At 36.1% G+C, this 22,916-nt stretch overlaps 1 protein-coding gene across 1 annotated transcript in view; it reads right to left on the bottom strand.

Annotated features, from left to right (window-relative positions):
- Positions 1-22,916, bottom strand: part of Mms22l (MMS22 like, DNA repair protein) — a 110,069-nt gene that overhangs the window by 30,780 nt on the left and 56,373 nt on the right. Inside the window, exon 15 of the mRNA XM_026786734.1 lies at positions 1,671-1,864. Coding sequence (XP_026642535.1) covers positions 1,671-1,864 — 194 coding nt within the window. The remainder of the gene's footprint in view (positions 1-1,670; positions 1,865-22,916) is intronic.

The raw sequence follows: 22,916 nt of genomic DNA, 5'->3' as shown, positions 1-22,916 counted from the left end.
CAGGGAACCCTGATTGCTCTTGGAGCTGATGAGGGAGGGGGACTTGATCAGGGGAGGGGGAGGGAAATGGGAGGCGGTGGCGGGGAAGAGACAGAAATCTTTAATAAATAAATTAATTTAAAAAAGAGGTAGAGCACAGCCTTTCCATTACTAAACCACACCTCAGGCTCTCACCCTTTCCTGCTCCACCTAAGCCTGTATCTGTTCCCTTTAGTTCCCTAAACACTGTTCTTTCCTCTCGTGTCCTCCTCATTCAAGTCGGTGCCGCCCTACACTCCATTTTGGTTTGTTTTTGCTAGAGGTGGTGTTTGCTGTTCAACAGTAATCCAGATTTGGGAAACTGAGTCATGGGGATCACAGTTGAACCAGCCTGGGCTACAGAGCAAGAGTCTCAGAAAGAACAGCAACAAATTATGATCACTAGATCATAATCTCTGTGAGAACACAGTTTTCTTGTTTGTGATACCTCCCACACTGGTATATCCCTAGTACCTACAGAAGTTACTTTTTCTTAAATGAAGGAAATTACTCTCTCTCAACCTAAGTCTACTTCAAATCTGAAATCTACGCCTTTGACTCTGGATTTATTCGGCATTTACCGAGGACAGTGCCGACTAAATCAAGACAATACTATTTTTATTGATGGTCTAGCATTCTGGATGACAGAATACAGTTCAACTTACTGAATACCAACATGTATTACTTCAGACACCACACTAGTTGGAAACCATGACCTTACCACAACATTCTAGCTATACTTAAAGTCTTAATGTACTTTGGACAAAGTCTGAACTGTTGGCAAGATTTCAATTTCTTATCCACTTTTTAAACATTCATCCCATTATTTATGGACTTTTTTAGTTCATCTTTCCTCATCAATTCAAGAATAAAATAAATACTGATTTAGACCATCGGGATTTTTTTGTTACTGTTATTTCTTCAAAGCATTACATTTAAATACATAAAATACTTTCAAATGAACATTATTTAAATATATGCAGCAACGCTACAAATCTCTTGCCTATTCAGGAGCTTTTTAACATATTATGGACATGATTGTTCTTTGAAAAAAATATATAATGGCCTCTTCTCAGTAACTGAAAATATGTTCATATATTAAAACCTTGCCTAATTGTATATTATATTATTCAGAGTCCTGGAAAGCCTAAGAACATGTATTTGGGCCAATAACCATTTTAAATAAAAATTACAATCTAAATAAAATCTAGGGGAAGTCAGAACAGTAATTCTAAGCACTTCATTCCATCCTGATCCTATCTTCTTGGTGTTTTAGGGCTATTCTCCCAACTCTCTTGGTCTTCATACAAATTAACTTATATTTAGATTAATTGTTCAGAAAATATCAAAGTATACTACTTAAACTAGATATAATCAAATACTACCTTACTTTGCAAATAGTTGTGAGTGTAAGAAAAGTTTGTGAGCATTCAATGTTTACATCTGAAAATTACATTTTCTTTTTAACAAATTATCATTTAATCTTTAATGATACATAAGTCAAAGGTACCCAACTTTAACAAGGCATTCATTTCATCATAGATCTGTCACAATGTTTGTAATAAAGCAAGAGATTGACACCAAACAGAGGAAAATACTGACAAAAGTATGCAAAAGAAGAAAGCAATGAGCAATGAACAATTAATGCTGACCTGCAGCGGCATCTGCAAGCTGGGAGAGAGGCACAGAGTGTGTCATTCTCTGACTCTTCAGAAATGAAAAGAAATGCCTCCACAGTGCACTGGCGACTGCAGCAAGGTGGCGCTCTTTAGCCGATAATGAAGACTGAGCAATTAGGTCCACATTGTCTCTTTGAAGTTCCTGACACAAGTGCTGATGAACATCCCTAAAAAAAAATAAACTATAGCTCACATTCAAGAAATCAAAGCAAAAATCTTTTCAACACATTTTACTCTTTTTCATTATATCATAAGAAAACTGAAGGAGCACTTATATAACTAAAATCTTTAGGCCAAGGCATAATGCATTTCTTGTTATTTGAAGGACGAATGATAGCATATTAAACACCATAAAGCTAATGTTAATTACTAATGTCAACCATTAATTATATGCTTTTTAATATGTCAGATCCAAATGAGAAATAGGCAGCTTCATATGAGGGTCTCCATTTTGCAATTTATGTATAACAATGATTTTCCTTAGAATCTAGACATGAAAATAATTTTTAAACCATTTTCTCTTGAGGTTTTTAGGGCACATATATTGGGAGGAAGGTAAGAACACTGGCTCATGTGTGGTATTGTAAGCTGCACATTTTTCCTTGCATAGGCAGAAAAGCAGCAGTCCTTGGTGCTGGTATACAAAACTGTGGGGACAGTGTTGGTTACTGGACCAACAGGCTACAAAATCATTTTCACAAAGTAAAACAAAAAATTCTGTTCATTAACACAGTATAATTCAATACTGTCTTAAATTGTGATTTATCATTAATTACTTTTTGGTTAGCTAAACTTAAATTTTAAACATATTTTGGACTCTTTAACAGAAACACAGGTGCAGAAAACTGAGGTTAGCAGCCTGTGCAGAGGAAGAACAGGCATCGCAAAAGCAAGCCACAAGCTAATAAAATGTTGTGTTGAATGAGGAGTGAGGCTATTTCTTTGTCTGTTCCCATCACTGCCATACCTAGAGAGCAGAAGTAACCACGAGGATTATCATCCTGCCATTAGTTCTCTTCAGCTGTACAGAAAACAATGAGATGCAAAAACAAAAAGAAAGAAAACCCAAGACTTCTGTTGACAGAAATTGTTTTTAACTAAGGAATGTAACCAATACTTTACAAAATAATTAATTTAAATGTACTTTTTCTTGAAGTTTTAAGCAATTCATTTAGGACATGCACCTAAAGAAATTCTACAAAGTGATTACAACACCACATCTTGTCACATAACTATACACCAGTGAGTAAATATTCTAAATATAAATTACATAATATTAGGAGCTTCTGCCTCTTCACATCAGATTTCTGTACAATCATGGGGCACTACTTAATCTTACTTTAGTTATGAAAAAGGTGTACGAATGTCTTGGCAAAGAACATATAGAAAGCTATTCTGAAAACAACGCAAGACAACAAAAACAAAAGCCCTAGCTAAGTATCTGATGTGTTCTCTGTGTAAAAACCTGCCTGAGATGCTCTCAATTTAAATTAGAGGCTAGAGACAGACCAGTTTAGGTCCTGTAGGTTAGAATACGATGAATCGTACGTTACTAGCATTCTTTGGCAACTAATTCAGCTGCTCCTGGTAACACAGAAAAGATCAGGAATACCTTCCACACTAAAGCCCAACCAAAACAGTCACTATTTCCCCCAGATTTTAGTATCTTTTTTCAGATATACTGACTTTAAAAGATAATAAACACTATATTATTCACTACTTCTATATAAGTCACTTCTTTATTCACTAAAACATACTCCCTAGGAAATAATAACATTTCTAATTAGTTTCTATGTGTAAGAAACTCTCTCACCTACAATGTTAATTAATCATCTCATCTGCTGGGATTGGTGGGGCACACCTGTAATCTCTGCACACAGGAGGACAAAGCAGAGGGACTATGAGTATGAAGCTATTCTGGCTGCACAGCAAGATCCTACCTCAAATATGGGGATTGGGTGCCAATCCTCACAGGTAACAAAATAAACTCAGAGTAAATTAAAGATTTTTATATAGGACCTGAAGCAAAGTACTGGAAGAAATAATTCAGGACACTAAAGAGCCAAGGAGCTTTTGAACAAGACCCCCCAAAACAGGAAGAAAACACAAAAATAGACAGCGAATATTAAGCTAAAACATTTCTGTACCACAATGGAAACAATCAACTTAAAACAATTAAAGTCAGAGAGAAAATATTTACAAACTACACATATGACAGGGGTCAATATACAGAACAAAGTTCAAAATCTCATCATTAACAAAAGAAAAAATGACTCTAAAATATGTCAGATATGTCTCAAAAGACTACACACAAACAGCTAACAGGCATATGAAAAATAATATAAAAATTAAAACCATAATGAGGTATTTTCATTTTAGCTAGGAATGGTTTCTAAAAGGGAGGAATTGTAGGTGAAGAAATGCAGAGTGGATTTGATTGAAACACACTACATGCATATATGAAATTCTCAATCAATAACTCAATAAAATTTCTATTTGCAAAGGTATCTTTCTCTACTACTAACTTTTAAAAAGGGGAAATGCTAATAAGTCTGTACAGAAAGATTTATTTTTTGTTCTCTTTTCTTTTCTTTTCCCTGTACCCTTATATCTCAAAGATAGTTATGTAAATTATCTACTTGTTTTGTTTGCTTGCTTTTGTGTTTTGAGATAGGGTTTCATAGTGTTATGTAGTCCTGGCTGTCCTAGATCTCACTTTATAGACCAGGCTGGCCTTGAATGCAGAGATCACTACCTGTCACTACCTCCTGAGTGCACCACCACTGCCCCACTAGTATCTACTGTTTTGAATAAAAATGTACTCTGGTTTAAAGAGTGGCAGTTGCTATATAGGAAAATAGGCAAACTAGTGCTGGTGAAAATGTAGAGAAAGGGGAACCCTTTTACACTATTGGCAGGGATTTACTATGTTTTTTGTCACTATGGGGGTTCCTCAAAAAATTAAAAGTGAATGGCCATGAGTCGGCCAGCCCATGCCTGAGCATGAATCCAAAGGAAATGAAATCAGTGTGTCAGACACCTGCATTCCTATTTACTTCAGCACTACTTACTACACACAAGAAATGGAAACAATGCTCCATCCGTCAAGTGATGAAGGGACAGAGAAAATGGGATAAACATTTTACTCAGCCATAAAAGAAGAAAATTCTGAGGCTGCAAGACAACTTGGCCGGTAAGATGCTTGCCAAGTGATGCGGTTAATTTTGATTGCTGTGATAAAACACCATGACCAAAAGCAAGTTGGGGGAAAGGGCTGATCTGGCTAGTACTTCCACATATCATGGAAGTCAGGCCAGGTACTCTAAGAGGGCAGGCACCTGAACGCACAAGCTGATGCAGGGGCTGTGGAGTTTGACGTTACCTCTAATGCCGGTACTGGAAAGGGTGAGGCAGGAGGATCCCTTGGGGCTTGTTGGTCAACTAGACTAGTTGAGTCAGTCACCTTCATGTTCTGTGATAGACCATGTCTTAATAACTAGAATGGGGAGCAAATGAAGACAACCAACAATAACCTCAAGCCTTCATACATATAGATATTCATGTGTTGCCACCTGCCTGCCTACTTCTTCCGTCCATCAAAAATGAGAAAATATTCTGACAAATGGAGATCATGCTAAGTGAAACAAACCAGGTACAGAAAGTTCTGTTGTGCTATGCAAAGTGAGTATAGAAAATAATTATGTATTGCATGTTACAAACATGGAGGCTGGTGCTAATGGCTCAGTGGTAGAGGGCTTCCTTGTGCACAAGACCCCAGGGTTAATCCCTACTGGTACACACACACACACACACACACACACACACACACACACACACACACACACACACTTCCCCAACACTTGGAAACTGTTTTGAGTAAAAACAGCTTTCGTGCAGCTTAAAGTAATTCTGATACACATATAAAGAATATATATAACCAGGCCATCTTATATTATAAACGACGAAATACAGTAACAGAAAATAAATTTGCCAAATGTCAAGTTACTCAAATTGCAGCTTTCATAGTAGAAATAATACAGACACTGAGCATGTATTAGTATTTACTACGAGCCTGATATTATGTCAACTATTTTATAAGTATTATTTCTCATCCTGTGAGGCAGAAACAATTATTACTCAAATCTTACAAGTGAAGAACTGATACCAGAAAAGAATGTGCTATGCTGCTAGTTACAACAAAGCTAGCGAAGCTGTGTGGCCGTGGAAGAAAAGACTCCCGTTCCTGGTCTCCTTAGTCAACAACGGTGGCTATGGTTGTTAAAGCCACCTAACAGGGTTTTTGGGGAAAGCACATAAAAGTCCTTAGAAGTACCCATAACTCCATGATTACACCCAGACTCTTTCTAACCCACTATTCACATGTCTTATGGCATTAAATTTGTACCAAATAATCCTTCATTCTGGGAAATAACAGCAATTATCCCATACATTGAGAACATTCTGTGTAATTACCACCACAGATAAGGAAATGGCCATGCAGCTAGTTGCACCATGGATCACACTAAGTGACAGTTGTCATAATTCTGAGCAGGAGCCTGGACACATTTCATTCTTCCATTGTGTATATGTATATGAAAAACATAATTTGCTCAAAGAGTTGTTTCAGTCACTCACAAAACACACATGTAAGCCTGCTTTACCAATTTACAGAGAGAAGACATGTAAGGTCTACTTAGGTGAAAATGAAGAAAAGAGGAAGGCGTGCAAAATCTACTCCACTCTAATTCAAAACATTCTCCACTGTTCTTAGGACATCCACAAAGCTAAGAGGACAAAGTCTCTGGCCTGCTAGAGTTTAGAGTCTGTTACAACAGAGTGACACAAACTAATATTCAACTATGATGAAAAGAAACACCCCTGGAAAACTGACACTTAAACAAAACACCCAAACGAACATGAATATGGGAGGGGGGTGTGGATAATGGGGAAGAACACTGCAGAGAGAAAGAGGCAAGAACTGACGTGCCGAGGCTGGCACGGCTAGAGGGTCAGATCACAGAGCCAGTGAAGCACAACGGGTGACAGGAAAACAGTGGGTTCCAGATCACATAAGACCTTACAACTAATGAGAAAAATCCTGCATAAAATCAAAGTTCATGATAAGCCACAAATACAGAAATATACTTTTATGTATCTTTAAAAGAACATGTAAAACAACAGAGTTTGAAGGAAAACCAATCCACTGACTACAGTGGGGATTTTTGTAGTAGCATTAGAAGACAATAAAGTAAATAGAAATGGATGTCATTTTGTTCAATCATCTTTTCTTCATTTGCTTTTTAAGAAGTTACCCAGTGACAATCACTGTCTGAAATTAGAAATATAAAAAGCAGTTATGGTAAATCCTGCAGTTAGAGACAAAGCCAAGCCCTTCATTCAGCTGTCAGGTATTACGGAGATCTGAATGGAGGATGATAGAATAAAACAGCACTTGGGAAAGAGGAATCTGGTAAAGCCAAAATGGACCAGAGCGAGGAGAGACCATGAGGAAAACGGCTGGGAGCACCTAGGAAGGTTTGTGTGTGACTAAATTAGGTTATGAAGAAAAAGAAGGCCAGCAGTAACTATCTAGCAGTCTGCAGGAGAGGACAGAGGAGCTTATGTCCCTGCTAAGTTTGGTGAAAACAAAACAAAGCAGTTGGAAGGGATAGTTAATTACTACAGGAGGGAGATCTAGTTTGGTTTATAATCGATGTTTAAGTGAAAATGCCTAAAATGTGCTCTAGAGGGAAGAGTGAACCTAACACCAGGACCACCCTGTCCAGCAGCTGAGCTCACAGGAACATGGCAGGATCTAGTTCTACTAAGCACCTTACAAGGTGCTAACTACCAGACAAAGTGTGTGCATTAAGGCTACAGCAAAGTACTGCAGGACTATGATCTGAAAAATTAAAACATTAAAAAAATAGAAGTTTCTCAGATAGCTAGTACTGCAAAATTAGTCTTTGTATTAGCAGGAAGCCTAAATGTATAGATCCTTGTGTACAATGTTGTGTGGGCTGTGTAAGAGGGTTTTGTCTGCATTGATCTTCTTAACCTTGATGACATTTTCATCAAATAACCCAGCTTGATATGTATGTACATGTGTGATTTTATACATATGCAAAGAAACATTCCAACTGTCTATCACAATACTCTCCCATGCAGGAATGAATAGTGCACGCCACAGCAATACAAGCAGCTTGGCACTTCAGCACCAGCACCGTTTGCAGGACACAAGGTAAGCAGCAAATAATGGGTGATCTGTACTATATGGTCCTGAGTTGAATGAATACATTTCTCTATTATGATCTATTTCTACCTTTGTGGTTACAGTTCAACTTATGTTTGTAACAAAGAACAAAGGAAAAAGCTTATGCTGCATTTCAAGGTTTCCATTTTATTATACTTTAAGATGTTATGAATTAAGGCCACAATGGAAGGTTAGTTGATGTTTCATGAAATTACAAATGTAAGAAAGTGTTTGATAGTGTGCCATTATGATTTAAGAATTGTTAAAGGAAGTCCCATGCAATTGATTATCAGTACATGACAACTCATTTCTAAATGTCTTAAACTGCTTTTATTCAGTTATGGATCCAATTTTCCAATTTCTATGAACTCATTCTCCAAACATTTTTCTTATTTATTTATTTATTTATTTATTTATTTATTTATTTATTTATTGGTTGTTCGAGTCAGGGTTTCTCTGTAGCTCTGGAGCCAGTCCTGGAACTAGCTCTTGTAGACCAGGCTGGCTTGAACTCACAGAGATCCGCCTGCCTCTGCCTCCTGAGTGCTGGGACTAAAAGTGTGCACCTCTGCTGCCTGGGCCTTTCTCCAAGCTTAATAGCAAGTAAGGGAATAGTAGAAAATGACTGAGGAGTAAGACAACAGTCTTCAATAGGAAACATCAGTTTTCAAGTTCATCTGCTAACAGGATATATTAAGATCATCAGTGAAGAATGAGGATCTTTGTTCTTGTGGTTAAAGGCAATCAAAAGTAAGATCAATTCTGTAAAAAAATATTAACTCTTATTATTGTGTAGGTGCAGGGGTATGCTATGGGCAAACATGAAATAAGGTATGTGTGGAGGTCAGAGGTCAACTTTGTGAAGATGATTCTCTTCCACCTTTATGTGGATTCTAGGATCAAATTTTGGTTGTCGGGTTTATGTGCTGACTCACCTCACTTGCCCTTTGTGAAGCATTTGATTAAACACCCCCCCCCCCACACCTTTAATAGTACATCTAAAACTTAGAAGGGGGCCTTCAGAAGAAGTCTGATGACCTGCAGGAGTCTGTGCCAGAGAATAAATACATTGCCTATACAGATGCTAAGGAAATGGTGGATGTTGAGGGGCTGAGGTAGTGGTAGTTTCTAAGGATAAAGAGAATGAGAATGGATGGTGGTGCACACCTTTAATCCCAGCACTCGGGAGGAAGGGAGAAGCAGGCAGATCTCAGTGAGTTCGAGACCAGCCTGGTATACAAAGCAAGTTCCAGGATGGCCAGTGCTGTTGCTACACAGAAAAACCTTGTCTCCAAAAACCAAAAAAGTGAGAAAGTATGGGAAACAGCTGGAGAAAATGAAGCACTAGATTCCTTTTGGTCATGTGCTCACTGGTGCTTTGAATGAGGTCATCTAAGAAAGCACAGTAAATATCCCTTCTGGCCCCACCAGCCAATTGCGAATTTAAAATGAGTTCAGGAAGATACTTTGGGCAGATAAGCTGTCTTATAAAAAATAAATAGGAGTGTGGTTTGTTACCCTCCGACAGCTATGATCATTCCACTATACCTTTAGCTGACATGCCAGGATGAGGGAGTGCGCTTTGTTTCATAAAAACCCAGGAGTCATTTTTACGTGTATTAAATGGAAACACTCAAATATTTTTAGGTCAACTATTATACAAGTAAACTCAACTATTATACAAGTAAACTAAACTTAATTCTATTTCTGAGAATTTTCCTAATTGGTGCGAATAAATTTCTAAAAAGAAAAGGGTCTCATGGTAATGCTGGCTGATTCCTAACTACGTCAACTAAAATGGCCCCGTCACAGTCAAATTTGCTCTTTAATTTATCTTAATGGATTGAGCATATCAATAAATATTGAAAATGCCTGGTCTCTTTTTCCTCCCTCCATTTAAATCAAATCCAATTCCATGTCAACAGATTGTATGGATGTATAATTACAGTATCTAATGCAATGGGGAAAGCAGTGTTCTTTGATAAATAATTTTCTAAAACCTCTAAAGCATTCTGCATCCTCAGTACTTCTCTCAGACTCAAGAAAACCAGTAAATTATACGAGACACTACTGGCCACTGCCAATTGTTAATGGATTTAAAAACCCTATCATCAGATCTAACAGTGACAAGTAGTTTGGATTAGAAAAGTCAGCCAATTAGGAGTCAAAGGGAACATAGTGATGCTTCCAAAAGAAAGTTGATTTTTTTTTTTAAATCAAAAGTATAGCCAAATACTAATGGAAATAACAATAATGCCACTGTTACAACATAATGCCCAGCTAGGGTATATAAATCTATATTCCCTAGAGATTATGTAGTTTTTATGTGCATAAATACATATAGCTCTTGTTTCTCTTCTACCTTCTAAGCACAATGAAATAGTTCCTCTTAATTTACCAGTCCAATTTTTTTTATCCCTTTGTCTTTTCTTCTCTACTAGAGTGTCTACTATTCCCAGAAACACATCTGTAACTTCATTGTAAAAATACATCACTTTAAAGACAATTTAAATTCAATTCTATACAGAAAAGGGTATGACAAATCAATGTATAAAACAAATCATCAAAAAGAAAGCAGCTCAGACTGATTCAGAACAAATCTATATTTAATAGCAAAGAAATTTCCTAATTTTAAATGATGGTTATCCTAAATACTTAGTTAAACAAACACTCCTCTACAGAGATGCTGTCGGATACTTTACTATAGTTCTTTACAAGAAAAGAAAAGGGGAGAAAGTGTTCATAAAAGATCATCCATTAAGTCAATGTGCTGTGAGGTTTACTATAAAACTCTGGTATTAAGAGTTGAGAGCTTCAGAGACTTTTATTGTAACACTAATTTCTTTTTATAAGTCTTCAACAAATGAACCTTTTATCTGGTTCTACATGCTTGGAGTTTGACAATGTGCTATTTGTGCATGGCAGGAGTCACCTGCATAGAACCAATGAAAACATGAATATGTAATTTTAAAAGGCCCATTTCATGATGTAAAAATATGTATATATACTTACATATATTATATATCGTGCATATACTGAACTAAGAATTATTGATGGCTGGGCATAATGGCTCACACCTTAATTCTAGCACTGAAGATGCAGAGGCAGGCAGATCTCTGAATTCAATGCCAGATTAGACTACAGGCTCTACGACAGCCAGGGCTACACTGGGAAAAGTGTCTCGAAAACCAAAAAAGGGGGGGGGGGAAAGAAAGAAAGGAAGGAAGGAAGGAAGGAAGGAAGGAAGGAAGGAAGAAAGAAAGAAAGTGTGTCAAGTCAAAGATTTGTGAATGGAACCAACTGATCACCACTGTGAATGACTATATAACAGTGCTTTAAGAGAGGAAGGCAAAAACAGATGGAACCACAAAGATTCTTTCTTACAAGAATACAATAGCATGCAGGCTGTGAATATTACCTAAAAATAGAAAATTCTAATCTACTTGCACACAAGAAAAGATTAAGTTTCATGATGAAAGTGAAAATATTTCACGGGCATTAAGTGTAGATCATGTAAATTCCAGTAGGAGTCGCCCCCTCCCCCCCTACTGCCGCCCAAATTTACTCTTGTGAAACTGTTTACAGTAATTTGCTGTCCATCACTTTTGATAAAGCTTAAACTATCTGGAGGAAAGTAACTTTAGTAAACACAGAAACAAAAGATAACCAAATATATTGTATGCATTGCTGGTAATTATTCTGAAAGAAGAGCACAGCTTAATTATGTAACTAGTAAGACAATGATAAGGTATTTCCAAGGGATGATGTAAAATATCCTTTGAGGATAAAATCAGCAGTTGTCTTTATAAAGGTAAATACTAATTAATAGTTTGTTCTTGCAATTCACTGTCTTGTAGAACACGGGTTTACATTTGGCTCCAGTCACTCCTACTTTTAGTCTTCCCAGCATTGGGTAATATAGACAGTGGAGCTAATTTTCTGTCATTTTAGAAGAACTGCTGTATTGCTAAACTTATCATCATCACCTCTGAAACACAGTAAAAATCACTGTTAGAACTGATGGTTTATGAGATCAAACCCACCATCAACAATGGCAACTCAGCTTGCTTGTGTTAACAGAAAAATGTTTTACGAGTTCCACCACTGGGTATCAATTTAACTCTAGCGCAAGCTATGCTGTAAACTGTGAGCATAATTTATACGGTGACCTGTGTATAGGGGAAGCACTATCTAGGTGAAACTTCTCACAGCCTGACAAAATGCTTTGATTTGCACCATTCAGATGACTGAACAGAAGGAGTTTAAGCAATCACCACCAATAGCTTTTATCTCCAAATGCACTAAAAATTTATTGCTGAATGAGTACAACCTACTGCTTTAGAGGCTGGCTTGATAGAACAGAAATGATTGGATAAATATTACATTTTCAACTGCTACACATCTTGCCCATTAGGTTTAAATATTGGACAAGCTATGTGCTTAAGATAAGTATCAGTCTTAGCTGATTCCATCACATAGTACATTTAGAAAATCTCCCAATGTTTCCATGTAACATTTTTTAACGTACATGTAGCTGAGGATACATATTCCTTACCAATTAGGAGAAAGAAAACCTAGGAACCACTGTCCTCTTCTTAAGTATCTATTTTGTCTTTTACTTAGCACTTGGAGTTATCAGTATTTACCATCTGCGCTGTCTATGAAGCAGTCAAGTATCCATTCAAACTGAAAGAGACACAAATAGAGCTTATCCATATATCCTATATAAAAGTTTATTTTCTGGCCTTCCTAAACATTTGAAACTACAGTTGAGTCTCTCAATTATAATAATGGTTTTGCATCAGAGTTGACTGGGATTTTAGAATAACAAAATATTTTGGGACTGCGACCCACGTTGAAACATGAAACTTGCTAGTTCTGTATATAGTTTTCATGCATGGTCGGAAGGTAATTTTTATACTTTTAGGGTGCCTCTGTTTAACTGCAGCCTGTCAAATGAGTTAAGATGCAAAACTTTTCACTTCAGCATCATGTCAGTGATCAAGTCTTGAGCTGTGTTGTATTTTAGATTTTTGGTAGTGATGGTCAGGTTATAGCATAAATTTCTTACGGCTGTATTCATGTGATAACTCCTGTTTCCACCTGAGAACACACACCTTTAGAGGTAGCAATGGAAGGGGTGCTGGAGAGATATCCCAGTCAGTAAAATGCTTGCTGTGCAAATATGAAGCCCTCAGTTCCATTATCTGCACCCATGTGAACCAACAAAAACAAAACAAAACAAAACAAACAAACAAAGTCAGGCATAGTGTCTTGCACTTACAATGCAAGAGTTCAGAGTGTGGAGACAGGAGGAATTCTGGGTCTTGCTGACCCAATGGGCCTTAAACAGTGTCCCAATATGAAACCCTTCCTCAAAAGAGTTAAAGTGGGTGAATTCCAAGGAACAATTCATGAAAATTGGTATTTGGCTTCCAAGTTTCCATGCTCATGTACACACATGTACACACACACACACACACACCCCAAAGGATGACTCTGATCTACAGTCAGAATAGCTGCTAGGATTGCTGATATGCAATTTTTAAATACCATTTTTAACATCAGGGGAAGGATCCTATGTATATAAACTTCAATGCCTTTGGGCTCCTGATCAACTACAGTAACCTTGACTAAGCTGATTAACTAATTCACTGTTATTTTCTACTATTTTCTAATTTTGTTTGATTAAATTCTGCAGAGTAAATATTATTCCTAGTTTGGTGATTAAAAAAAAAAATCCATTCCAACAGTTAAGTAACTTGGCGAGTAAGAGATGGCAATCCAGTACAAAGCAACGGACCCAATGCATGATTCAGGATAAACATCTTTGTTTAAGATCCAACTATGTCAATTAAAATCTTACATGAAAAAAATTTTAAATAGCTGACAAAACAGTAAATTAAGACTTAACTATTTATTGAAGGTTATCCTTACAATACCCAAATCATCAGCTTGTATTTATTAGAGAAATATACTATCAACTAAAATATCACTAAATAATGAGTTTTCCTTAATGAAAGTTTCCAGCCTGGTTAATGATACAGCAAAATAATTATTTTATGCAAAATGGATATAAAGTAAAAAGTTTTATTTAGAAGTAAGTCACCTTACATTACATATACAAAGCCATTTGTTAGATAGCACTACTAGAAGAGACTTAAGTATTTAACTAGCAAGATCTCTTAAGCTGTTTTTCTTATCTTGTTCTTTAAAATTGGAAACTAAAAAAAAAAAAAAAATCCCACTTGACTAAAAAGGCAAAAGGAAGGCTGTCCCTTCTAGGGTTAACAGATGCTTTTTGTAAGATTTTAGGTAAGATTAACCTTTTGCTCACAATAGGAATGGTTATTGGTTTTATTTTTTTCACTGTCTTTAACTCAGGTAAAAATCAATATAGAGCGAGACAAAGGGCTCTAGAGGGTCTGGCAATACCAGCTTTTGGTTTGGCTCCTGCACAATTCTACAGCATGCTGAGGCTGGGAAGGATTAGCCTGCTTGTGTTGAGTAAACCGATGATACTCAATAAACAGTTTCTGTTGTAAACCCCTTAGGACGTGCAAAGCCACACTAGTTGGCAATAGACCAGATAAGCAGCAGAACCAGCTGTAATCTCATTTAGACCTGAGCTGATCCTCCTGTCCTTTCATTCCACAGGATCAAAGCAAACCACTGAGGAGGCAGCTGTATTACAGCAGCCCAGCCTGCCGGATGCGGCAAACATTTCATAAATTCCACTCCTTCAAGCAAGTCTCTACTAATCTACCCAGAGCTGGGACAATCAATGAATTTCTGAATTCATCAGACTGGTCATTACAGGGTAACCACTTTCTCTTCAGAGAAAACTGTATATCAACTTTACACAGAAGCTGCTACTTTTGACTATTCATTTAAAAAAAAAATCTGAAAATACCTATAATATGTGCCTCTATAATGTCAAATACAGATAGTTTAAGATTATGTAGTTCAATGCTTTCAATGCATATTAAGAAGCAAAGAACATATGATGCTAAATTCCTCTACATAATATAGCTGAATACCACACAAACATGCCAAAATCCTAACAGCACCTCCTTTGCTTAAGGATACGGGGAGTGCCAAACACCACAGGCACTGACCCAAACTAATGATCAGAAAAATGTATAGGAAAAGGTATTGCAGTCCATTAGAGGTTGTTACTGAACTTTCTTATAATTCTTCCATAAAACAGAATACACATTTTTAATGCATTCTTAAAAATTGAAGTGTGAAATGTTTCAGATTAATTCAAGTGCTTCATTATGCTTTAGTATTTTATTTAACTGGGAATTCCTTTTTTAAGAGAAAAATGTAAATTTCAAGTTATAGACCTTTAAGATGCACTCACCAATTTCCAATCCAAGAGAATACTAACTGGATGCCTAAGAGGCAGTAAAGAGACATGTGTCAGACATATCACAAATCCCTCTCAACAGTAAAGAAAGAAGCACTGTGCTAGGATATACGAACGGCAACACTTTACCAGAACCAAGTATAACTGAGAGCTGAACTCAACGCTTCAAAGAACTGCAAAACATCCAGTTAGGGAGCTGGGAAGCTTTGGGGTTCTGGGAACATTTATGCTCTGAATACCACATCCTGTTTCATTTGTGGTTAAAAAATTTACAAAGATTCTAAAGTTCAAAACAAATAGACCATGGTCCAGATATGGCTAGCAGTGACTAAGCCTGTTCCTCATAGTCCAAACTATTCATTTTACAAAAGACAAAAATCTTAACCATGTTCAGATTAGCATGACCTTCTTTAGTGCTTCTCCAGACTCAAATTTATCCTGCTTCTTTAACAACTGGGGAAAGAAAACGGAATGAGGACTCAGTTCAGGAACAGCTGAAAACTATAGGCAAGAATGCATAGTACATGTCAATGTAGACAGCACACCAGAGTAATCATGTATTTACAGATCCTTCTTTGCTAACAAGTCCTCCACTATGTTAGCCAACTTGTCTTCCTCCATTCTTCAGATGTAACAGTTCCATTTAATATGATCACATAATCACAGTAAAAGTGAAAAATATCAAACTTTAACTCCTTTAATATTTGCAAAATCCAGATCTTTGTAGTAATAACGCCACGATAGAAAACTGCAAAACTGTGTAATTATACTTTAATTGTATTGTGAGGCATGCATTAATCACAAAGTTTAAGTACTAAGCACAGAATTATAATAATTCTGTAAAACAAATTTAAGCTAGCTAAGTAGGTCAGAACCACTAACATGCAACAGGAGACCTCTGGGAATTTATCAGTTAATGGCTATTTATGTGCAAATGAGTGCCCTCCAACCCTCCAAAATCCTGTGTAGCTGAAGGGTATTTCTGTTAACCAGGAGCACTGCTTAACTGCAGAAGCATAAATTAAACCATTTTATTGGAACCATTTTTAATTCTTCTGCTTTCCTTTCCCACATTCCTACTCTTTCTAGACGCACAATTTACAGAACATGCTTAACAACAAAAGGTTGCAGAGCAGTTTTCAAAACTGATCTCCGTTTTTATTTTGCAGGACTTAAAAATTCAATAGAATTTATCTTATAATAATTTGTCTTAATAGCCCATTTACCTATCAAGGGTAAGTGAGAAGAAGACAAACGTTTTGTTAAGAAGAGCGCTGAGTGCCACAGTTTGATTTCTTCCAGAGAGAACCAAGCATTTGACTGTTTTCTGAAGGGTGTGTCTTGAGATTAGGCTTGAATGTTCTTCTGTTGTGAATGCCTGTTTCCTGACTAATGGTGCTGATGGGAAGAAGAGATGGGATCTTCATGAGTCAAGGCCTACTGGAAGAAGTTGGGTGACTGGTAGTGTGCTTTCCAAAGCTATCTGGGAACTCTAAGTCATTTGTTCACTTCCTGGCCACAATAAAGGGAGCAGCTTTGTTCTTCTATCCCCCTCTTCAAAACAAGGAGGCCATGGACAGAAACTTAAGCAGCTCTCCCTATATGGCTGGATACCCCAAGTATTTTGTCAGTAACACAAAGACAACACAGACAAGAGAAAGGATACAAATTTTCAGTCTGATACAAATAAGATCAAGCGACCTGTAAAGCTCCATTATGTAGAGTGTATCAGATAATCAGTACAGAAATGATGGGGAAAACTAGTTGTGTCTTTCATGTTTTAGATAAAGCAACTATACTAAAACTTAGTTTTAAAAGATTTAACACCGTGACAAATTATGTGTCAAATTCTGCTAATACTCCCTTGGAGCTCTTTTTCTCTACCAGTTACTCAAAAATAGAAAATGATCTAACGCTAAATTAAAAACTATGCCAAGAGATAGCTTTATAATTATATTTCACAAAACAATGCAATTTCAGCTCCTCAAGATAAAGGGAAAGGGGGAAATGTTTGTGGAAACACTTCTCATTAAGACTCCAGGCAAGATAGGTTTGCAGTATATTCCAAAAAGATGAGGAAAAAAACTTCCAATCATTTTTCCATAACTGAACTTTCCCAGTTGTAAGTAAATTAGAGCACAGGAAACGGTTGGTTCAAGTTCTCTTTGGATTACTGTGCTTTGGAAGCAAATCACCCACTGGTGGCTTCAGAGGGCAAACACGGCTGGTGCCATGTGCTGTAATGCAATGGATTTTATATATGAAAGACAAAGCAGAACTCTCTGGCCTAAATGTCATGTGCTAAGTTTAAATGATACACATGAAAATTAAGATGCATTAATTGTCCCCCAAACATATTACAAGTGCCTACTTTAGAAAAAAAAAAGATATTAACTGCAAAAAGTGAACTGTCACAGAAAAAGAACTATCAATAAAGGGCATCACCCTATCTCAAAGGGGAATTCTCAAAGTGACAGAGACTGCAGGGGCTCATGTGAGGATCTCCCATAAAAACAAATGTGTATTATCTAAAGAAAAGAAATATGTGAGCATGTGTCAATGAAAATTACAACCTAGTTTATACATATAAAATAAGAGAATGACATGCTTAGGATAATGAAGCTTAGAGAACCAATGATGGATTCCCAGAGCACAGGAAAACAATGATTCTATCAGTGGTTAAGCATACATAAGAAGCATAGTTAAGTATAAAGATTCATAGTTATAACAAGTATGGTTGTGTCCATCCTTAATCCCAGCTTTCAGGAGGCAGAGGGAGGTGAAATTCTGAGGCCAGTCTGGTCTATATATCAAGTTCCAGTTCAAAATTCTGTGAGACCCGCCTTAAAAAATTAGCTATAATTTCTAAAAATTTCCATAATTATTCAAAATACATCTTAAACATTACTGTGAACTACAGGCAACTAGACAGGATCATTAGGACATCTTCCTTTATTACTAGTTACAACTTCAAAACTATCTTTTTATAGTTTCTAAAAAAAATGCATTTTTATATGACTAGCCTTGATTACCGCAATGGTTTCCTAACATGTCCCTTGTCTATAGGTCTCTCTCAGTTCTTTGTGGACAAGACAGGCTTCAGTGGAATGGGAAGAGCACAAGCTGGTTGTAAGGACTTTAAGTCCCATAGTTCTTTCTTTTCTCTCATTAAGTTTATAACAACCCCTCCATTTTTAAAAAATGATTTACTCCTATTTTTATGTACCTCTGTATTTGTGTGCATACTGGGTGCTCAGATACCACAAGAGCAATCCAATCTCTTAAAACTATACTAACAGGTGGTTGTGACTTGCCAGGTAATCATTCTGGGATTCAAACTCAAAAAAGAAGCAAGTGTTCATAACCAGCACCTTATAAAGTCTCTCCAAAAGTGTCTTTCAAGACACCTGTCTTCGCACTACCAGTCAACCTACATAGCTACAATTTAAATTGTGTCTTCAAACCTCTTTCCCCCAAAGCAAAGGAAAATGAGAACTCACAATGCCTCAAGTCTCTGATACACAAGAGGCCTAAGCAAATAAGCTGGTTACTAATGAACTATGACACCATCCATGTCTCTATCTGAAAACAGTCTATAAAACAGCTTCTCCAATATTGCTTACGTATATCATGTTATGTACTAATATCTGATAATAACTAAGTACTGACTAACATAAAAATGCTCGATGATACCTAGAACACTATTTGTCTTGAAGACTTTTCCATATCATTCTCTTTTGCACTTTTATTCTATAGAAGCTGTATAAAATGGGAAACTTACACATAAGTAGAAGGAGACAAACCAAATATGAGTTGAAATCAATCACAGTGGCATTGTAAATCATATTGTATTCACCAACTTCCAAAGGCAAAGAAAAACTTCAAATAGTAAAGTATTCAATATAAAACTAGTTATCAGCTCCTCATCCTTGATAGACAGGGGAAATATGAGAAATGGCCTGAGGCTCCATGGCATAAAGTAGGCACAAAGAATCACTGTATATCCTACCTCAATTTGCTTCTTCATATAAATTTAACTTAGCCTTAAGCCAGTAGCCTCTCTTTCCTAAAATAAATGTAAATACTGTATTAATAGCTACTTGAGCAGATGAAGAAAGTATTTAATATCAAAGACCATAGCTAATATGAACAGGCAGCAATTTTAACCTATTTTTTTCACTTTGATTCTTTATATTAAAAATAGAAAAGCTGAAAGAAATACAAGCTTGCATAAAGAATTTTCTAACTTTGGTGATTTTTCAAACTAAATGTCATAAAAGAAAATGTGTATATGAAAATTTAAATCAATAATTATCAATCATTATTCCAATGGAAATAAATACATCAACTTCTCTAACCAAGTTTAATATTTATTTAAATGATAAAAGTTTCTGGCAACTACTTTTCTGGATGATAAATTCAGAATATTATTCAAAAGATAAAACTTTTCAGTCCCAACAAAATGATGAGAAGATTAAAACAGGTTTAATTTCTACACAAGGTTAAGCTTCCCTTGGGAGAAAAGCAGAGATGTTATGGTTACAAGAAACAGACATCCGGCATTGCTGAACCACTAGAAACACAGTATGTGGAATGTACTACAGAAATTCTGGAGAACACCTATTCTTTCCTATTAGTGGGCTATAGCACATAGAAAACTACAAGTAATAGACTGAATCCATTGTCCAATTATTTCAGAATTCAGAAAAGAATAAAGAGAGACAGATATTCAGAGGCATGACTCGGAATTACTACATAAGCTCTACTTGTTCAAAAAGCATTTTCAGACACATTACAGATTTACAAACATAGTTAGGGGGGTAAAAATCAAGAAATATTTAACTAAATTACATTGTACTTCCTCCCCTTAGGAAGCCACCAATCAATTAAACAATTAAAACTCAAAGGTAAACATACAGAAATGTTAAATAAATGTACATAATTTTACAACTATGCATAGTTTATGTGTAGGTGCCTACAGAAGCAGGAAGTATTGGAGCTGGAGTTACAGACATGGTTGCCAGCTACCTGATGTGCACCAATCCTGGGTACTTTTCAAGAGCAGTAGACATGCTAACTGTTCAAACATCTCACAAGCTTACTTTAAAATTATATACATCAAGAAAAATATTACTGAGTCATTACCAGGATAATGTTTCAGGGATATACACTTTTCAAAACTAGAGTAGTAAAACGCTTTACTCCCCCTAGAAACGAAAAGTTTTAACTTCCTTACTTTTCATGTCTTCCTTCCAGTTGTGCCATCACTCTGTTTCAGTCTGGAGCAGTAGGTACCCCTGGCTGTGTCTATCTCCTGTCCCTTTATTATTTGCGCTGGATTCTCCATTTCCAGAAACTAGTAATTCTTGTTCTTGTTTTAATCTGTCATTTCTTGAATATGCTCACCCTCTAAAGATATGCATCAGTAGAATCAAGTTAAAATAAAAAAGTGGAGGTCTTCCTCGTTAAACAATCTACATAATTTTTTCTTATTGAGCTATACATTTTTGTCAGCTCCCCTTCTATACTGCGCTCTCCCCTTCTACCATCTCCCGTGACCTGCACGCTCCCAATTTACTCAGGAAATCTTGTCTTTTTCTACTTCCTATGTAGATCCATGTATGTCTCTCTTAGGGTTTTCTTGTTGTCTAGGTTCTCTGGTGTTGTGAATTGTAGGCTGGTTTTTCTTGGCTCTCTGTCTAAAAGTCACTTTTTATATACATATTATGTTTGCCTTTCTGGGTCTGGGTGACCTCACTCAAATATGCACAAAGCAGTATTGTGTTGTTTTGGATTGCATTTTTCACAATAAATTATTAAAGTACCTCTGTTCAAAAAGACTAAGAATTTGCAGCATATGAAGGGGCATGCTACAGTGTCAGAGAAGAGAACAAAAGAAAAATGGGTGTCAGAGAAACTGAAAAGTGCATTTGTGACAAAATGCACAATGACGATTTACAACAATTCTGTGTGGAAGTAGCTAATTATTTTCATTAAAGTATGCAAAACATATCAAGAACTTAGAAAACCTTCTGAATTTATCTCTATATAAGGACAAGCATCTAGCTTCTAGATATTTCAATATCTCCCTTCTAGTGTGTGCCAGCTATGTGATACAGCACAATTGACTTACTGCCATATAATCACATCCATCATTTGGTACAGGGCAATCTCAGAGAAAATTCTGTAATGGATGTAGAAGTCTGAAGAAGATATCTTCAGCATCTGTCTGTTATTCTATCAATCACAGTGTCTTTCGTTTACTTACATGTCTGCTTTCCTAGGTGGCAGGGCACTGAGGACAGTAGTCTGCTTTTACATATCTGTTCTGCCAACAGGACACAAAGTTCTATAGTAGATATCTGATGGGCACCTGATCAAAATGAGCTGACTGAAAAGCAATTTCTGTTTCATGCATAATTATATAAATAAAAGCAAAATTACCTGTTACATACTAAAAAATAAGAGATCTAAGTAATAAGATATGTTGTTATTAATTTACTTAAATATGAGTAGTATTTTTTAAGGAATATCACTGAAGTAATTCAGAATGTAACTAAAAATCTTGAAGTAGGAAACTTTAAAATACACTTGGGATGCCATATGCCTTCTCTTCACATCTCTGAAACCAATGGAAGAACAGTAATGACAATAAAAGCAAGAGGCATTATGTACTCATTAGCCATGTATTATCTCTCTTATTCCTCAAGTCACCTCTTTAGTATGTAATTAGCTTCATTTTATAAATTAGAAAAAATGGGTCTTGGGGAAGTGGTCTGCCTTGCTGAAGATTATGAGTGGCAGAAAAAAATACTCAAATCTGTATTTGTAACATTTAAAAACTAAAATCATTTTTAATAAAGAATTTTTTATTACAAATAAAAACCTTTTTATGATTCAAATAGAACTATTGACATAAGCAGCTTTTTCAGATACTAGATAGTTCATGAACTCATAAAAATAAACCATTTTAATATCCTGTTAATAAGAAACCAAAATTTTCAAGCAAATAAGATCTCTAAAAATAAAACAAACACAAGACTGAAGGCAATTTAATATACAGCTCTTAAATGCTCACTGGATTAAGTAAATGGAAACTTATACGATATATTGTCTCAACATGTATGTATGTAGAGAGATGTCTTTAATATTTTTCTCAGTTAAAAAAAAATGGGGGCAGGAGTAGTGGCACACGCCTTTAATCCTGGCACTTGAGAGCCAGAGGCAGGCAGATCTCTGTGAGTTTGATGCCAGCCTGATATTCTTATGTTCCAGAACAGTGAGGACTACAAAGACAATCTCAAAAACAAAACAAAAAGAATTGCTAACATTTTACACTATAATTCTTAAGAATGATTCTCCCCTGCAAGAGTTGGTTAAGAAAAAAAAAAATCAAAAACCATATAAAGCCTGTGGCTCAAAGCAGCAGCAAGAGCAGTTAAGTAAGAAGCTGGTTGTTCCTGCAAAAAATCCAAATTTAGTTCCCAGGACCCAAGTTGGGCAGATCACAAAATTTTTCTATTTTTTTATTTTATTTTTTTATATTTATTAGCTTTTTATTTAATTTTTTTATTTATCTTATTTTATTTATTCA

This window comes from Microtus ochrogaster, linkage group LG5, assembly GCF_000317375.1.
Source record: "Microtus ochrogaster isolate Prairie Vole_2 linkage group LG5, MicOch1.0, whole genome shotgun sequence".
NCBI classification, from domain to species: Eukaryota; Metazoa; Chordata; class Mammalia; order Rodentia; family Cricetidae; genus Microtus; species Microtus ochrogaster.
Note: the sequence above shows the minus strand (reverse complement) of the source record. Positions and strands in the feature narration are given on the sequence as shown.